The 4,847-nt window shown below is 40.6% G+C and overlaps 1 protein-coding gene across 1 annotated transcript; it reads right to left on the bottom strand.

Annotated features, from left to right (window-relative positions):
* Positions 1 to 601: 601 nt before the first annotated feature.
* On the bottom strand, positions 602 to 1,153 carry LOC130957358 (uncharacterized). Its single transcript, XM_057884220.1, has one exon. It carries the CDS (start codon positions 1,151 to 1,153, stop codon positions 602 to 604), a length of 552 nt encoding a protein of 183 aa, XP_057740203.1.
* Positions 1,154 to 4,847: the final 3,694 nt, after the last annotated feature.

Genomic DNA, 4,847 nt, shown 5'->3' with positions numbered 1-4,847 from the left:
CGACCTTGAGGCGTGAGCCTTAGGACAAGGTCGGACCTTTTATGGATTCTCCGAGTTGGAGGAGCCCGGTCAGGGTATGAACAGGTACCACAGTGATTCCTCCTTTCTTGGGGACCACTTGGACTGGACTAACCCATGGGCTATCCGAAATTGGGTAGATTACTCCTCCCTGCCACAGCTTCATGACTTCTTTCTGTTCTACTTCCTTCATAACTGGATTCAACCTCCTTTGGGGCTGAATGGAGGGTTTGGCATCATCTTCCAATAGTATCTTATGCATGCATATGGCCGAACTAATTCCCTTTAAGTCAGCAAGTGTCCATCCAATGGCATCCTTATGCTTTTGTAAAACTTGAAGCAACTTTTCCTCTTGTTCTTGGCTGAGGGCTGAATTTATAATCACTGGATAGCTTTTATTCTCTCCTAAGTATGCATACTTGAGAGTGGATGGCAGTGCCTTTAGCTCAAGTTTGGGTGCTTTTTTTCTTTCATCCTTCCCTTCTAATGTGCCTTGAACATGCATTTCAGCTGTTGCAGCCTCTTCGTTTGATGTTGATTCCTCTTCTTCTGTTAACTCCTCAAGTTCTTCTTCAAGTGTTTCTTACACCACAGCATCCACCGAGTCCAACCTCATACATTCTCCCAATGAGGCTTGTGGGTAACTCATGGCCTTGAACACATTGAATATCATTTTCTCCTCATGTAGTCTAAGGACAAGTTCACCCTTTTGGACATCAATGATGGCTTCGGCAGTGGCTAAGAATGACCTTCCCAAGATGATGGAGGTCTTAGCTCCTTCCTCTATGTCCAATACTACGAAGTCTGCTGGAAAGATGAAGTCTCTCACCTTCACCAACAAGTCTTCTACTATTCTGTGAGGAAACTTGAATGATCGATCTGCTAGTTGCAGGGCCATTCTTGTTGGTTTGGCCTCCTCAATCTTCATTTTCCTCATCATTGCTAAGGACATCAGATTTATGCTAGCTCCTAGATCACATAAAGCCTTCTCCACTATGATTTTTCCTATGATACAAGGGATTTGGAAGCTCCTGGGATCCTTTAATTTCTGGGGAAATTTGTGCTGGATAATGGCACTGTATTCTTCGATGAGTACCACAGTCTCATTGTTCTTCCAGCTTCTCTTCTTGGTCATCAACTCCTTCAAGAACTTGGCATAGAGTGGCATTTGCTCTATTGCTTCAGCAAAGGGTATGTTAATTTGTAGTTTCTTGAAGATTTCCAAAAATCTTGAGAATTGATTGTCCTCTCCCTTCTTCTTTAATTGCTGGGGGTATGGGGCCTTTGAAACACATGGTTTTAGCACTTCTCCTTCTTGGTGTGGCTTAGGAGTGGTGACTTGAGTCTCCTCTTGTCCCTTTCCTTCTTTATCCAAGTTCTTCTCTGGTGGTTTCTTGTGGTTTTCTCTCAATTTCTTCCCACTTCTGAGGGTGATAGCCTGACACTCCTCCCTTGGAGTCGAATTAGTGTTGCTGTGAACATTGTGGCCAGGGGTTTGCTTGAATAAGTAGCCAATTTGTGTTTCAAGTTTCTTGATGGCAGCATCTTGATTCTGCATATTGGATCCTACTTCTTCCCGGAAAACCTTACTATCTTGAATTTCCTTACATATACTTTCAAGTAGAGTCTTGATTTTGGAAAGTCTATCTTCGGTTAGTGATGGTGGGTTGAGGTTAGGTGGTTGAGAAGGGTGGTTAGGTGGGTGTTGATAGGATCTCTGTGAGGTATGTTTGTGAGTTGCATTATTGTTGGGATTGTGGTTGTGGCGTCTCTGGTCTTGCTGATTTCCCCACCCAAACTTAGGGTGATTTCTCCATCCAGAATTGTAAGTTTTGGAGTATGGATCATGGATCTGTCTGGGTGAGTTTCCAACATAATTGGCTTGTTCCCAGTCACCTTCTTCTCCTATATTCACTCCTTCTTGAGCTGGTGATGAAGTGATGACTGCTGCAACTTGGTTTTCTTCTACTTTCTTGGTGAGATCTACTAGCTGCTTGGTGATCATCTTATTTTGAGCCAACAATGCATCCATGTGGTTCAGCTCCATTACTCCTCGAGTGTTGCTTCTTTCAGAAGCATAGAAGTAGTCATTCTCAGCTACCGTTTCAATGGCATATATGGCTTCTTCAATGGTTTTCTTCTTGTTTAGAAAGCCCCCTGATGAATGGTCTACAGCCTTCTTTGACTAATAAGAAAGACCTTCATAGAAAATGTGAAGTTGAACCCATTCATTGAACATGTCCGGTAGCCATCTTCTTGTTAAGTCCTTAAACCTCTCCCATGCCTCATAGAGAGTTTCACCATCTTGTTGCCTGAATGTTTGCACCTCAGTTCTCAACCTATTAATTCTTTGAGGAGGATAGAATCTTGCCAAAAATTTGTTCACCACATCTTCCTAATTTGTTAAGCTCTCCTTCGGGAAGGATTCCAACCACTTAAATGCTTTGTCCCTGAGTGAAAAAGGGAACAAAAGCAGTCTATAGACATCCGGATGGACTCCATTAGACTTCACAGTGTCACATATTCTCAGGAAGGTGGTTAGATGTTTATTGGGGTCTTCTTGGGCACTTCCTCTAAATGAGCAGTTATTCTGAACAAGGGTGATGAGCTGGGGTTTTAATTTAAAGTTGTTGGCATGTATGGTGGGCTTTTGGATGCTGCTTCCATAATTTCCTGGGTTTGGATTGATGTAAGAGCCTAGAACTCTCCTCTCTTGCCCAGCATGATTTACAGGGCCTTCTCTGGCATGGTTGTGAGCTTCTCCTTCATGGTTATTTTCCAAGTTCTCATCCATGTTTGTTTCAAAGTATTCCTCCTCTTCCTCAGCACCAACAACTCCTTTCTCTCTTGCTTTCCTCCTTAATCTCCAGAGGGACCTCTCAGGTTCTAAATTGAAGGAAGTTGAAGCTCCGCTTCTTCTCCCTGTCATACAACTACCAGAGCACACAGCAAGAAATACAATGAAGAGATTATTCTTGTTAGAGTGATTGTTAGTGTGAGTGGTGCAAATTATCAAACAATTAGTGGGTTAGTGAGCAGAATTGTAAATAACAACAAGAAAGAAAGAAAATAGAGAGGGTATAGGGGATGAGGAAGAAACTGAATCAACTAAAGGTAAATGACTAGATAAAGTAAATAAACAAAAGAAAAAGAGCATGCTCAATCTAGTGAACTTCCAACATAATCATTGTTGATACAAAATTAATCCCCGGCAACGGCATCATAAACTTGATGCACGAAAACTTGTCTCTCAACAAATTTCCCATCGGCAAGTATACCAAATTGTCGTCAAGTAAAAACTCACAATAGAGTGAGCTCAAATCCCTCAGGGATTGATTGGTCAAGCGATTTTAGTTGGAAGAGTATGCTAGTTGACCTAAACAGAAGGTAGTTGGTATTGTATGAAATTAAATGGCGAGAAAGTAAATGGTAGAAAATAAAGTGTAGAATCTTAAATGGGGATTTGGGGAGATGAATATGGAAATAAATGGGAGAAAGTAAAGAGAATGGGTAAGATCAAAAATGGGGAATTTATTGGGCTTAGGAGATGTTGCATTCTCCGGATCAAGTTCATTCTCATTTCTTCCTCAATCAATGCATTCATTGATCTCCTTGGCAATCTTAAGTTATTGGATCCCAATTTCTTGGCAATCCAATCTCTCTAAACTTGAACAATTGCCCAATTCCTTGATTTAATTGCTCATGGGAAGAGATGAAGTGTGGTCACTGATTATACCACATGTATTTCCAAATCAAAGTGTTGGGAGGATTACATGTCACTATATCCGCCCAGACCCCAATTTGGTCCAACATGAGAAAGCATTTCTAGCATGATCTCCTTATCCCTTTTCCAAGGCTCAGAGGATATCCAATTATGGAGAGTTTCTTTTCCAAGACAACTGACCAATTGAGTTAAGATCGAAAGCTTTCAAGCAAATCAAGAGAAAAGAAAGAGGAAGTAGAATGAAAACTATAATTGATCCATCAAATTACAACAGAGCTCCCTAATCCAATGAAAGGGGTTTAGTTGTTCATATCTCTTGAAATGGAAAATGGTAGAAAAGAATACATGCTTAGCTAAAAAGTGTAGAAAACTAAATATACAGAAGGTAGTTCTCCAAAGTGCCAAGCCATAAACTTGATGCACGAAAACTTGTCTCTCAACAAATTTCCCTTCGACAAGTATACCGAATTGTCATCAAGTAAAAACTTACAATAGAGTGAGGTCGAATCCCTCAGGGATTGATTGGTCAAGCAATTTTAGTTGGAAGAGTATGCTAGTTGAGCTAAACAGAAGGTAGTTGGTATTGCAGGAAATTAAATGGCGAGAAAGTAAATGGCAGAAAATAAAGTGCAGAAACTTAAATGGGGATTTAGGGAGATGAACATGGAAATAAATGGCAGAAAGTAAAGAGAATGGGTAAGATCAGAAATGGGGAATTCATTGGGCTTAGGAGATGTTGCATTCTCCGGATCAAGTTCATTCTCATCTCTTCCTCAATCAATGCATTCATTGATCTCCTTGGCAATCTTAAATGATTAGATCCCAATTCCTTGGCAATCCAATCTCTCTAAGCTTGAACAATGGCCCAATTCCTTGATTTAATTGCTCATGGGAAGAGATAAAGTGTGGTCACTGATTATACCACATGTATTTCCAAATCAAAGTGTTGGGAGGATTACATGTCACTATATCCGCCTAGACCCCAATTTGGTCCAACATGAGAAAGCATTTCTAGCATGATCTCTGATATACCACTATTTTATGGTTTATCTTATGCTCAATTGAGTGGATTTTATCAACTCTTTACCCAGTTATTCATACTATT

Source organism: Arachis stenosperma, chromosome 10 (assembly GCF_014773155.1).
Source record: "Arachis stenosperma cultivar V10309 chromosome 10, arast.V10309.gnm1.PFL2, whole genome shotgun sequence".
In the NCBI taxonomy this organism is placed as follows: domain Eukaryota; kingdom Viridiplantae; phylum Streptophyta; class Magnoliopsida; order Fabales; family Fabaceae; genus Arachis; species Arachis stenosperma.
The sequence above is the reverse complement of the archived record's forward strand: the minus strand, read 5'-3'. Positions and strand labels throughout refer to the sequence as shown.

Excerpts from the sequence above, each read along its gene's own strand:
- LOC130957358 (XM_057884220.1), bottom strand. The coding sequence starts at position 1,153 with ATGACCAAGAAGAGAAGCTGGAAGAACAATGAGACTGTGGTACTCATC.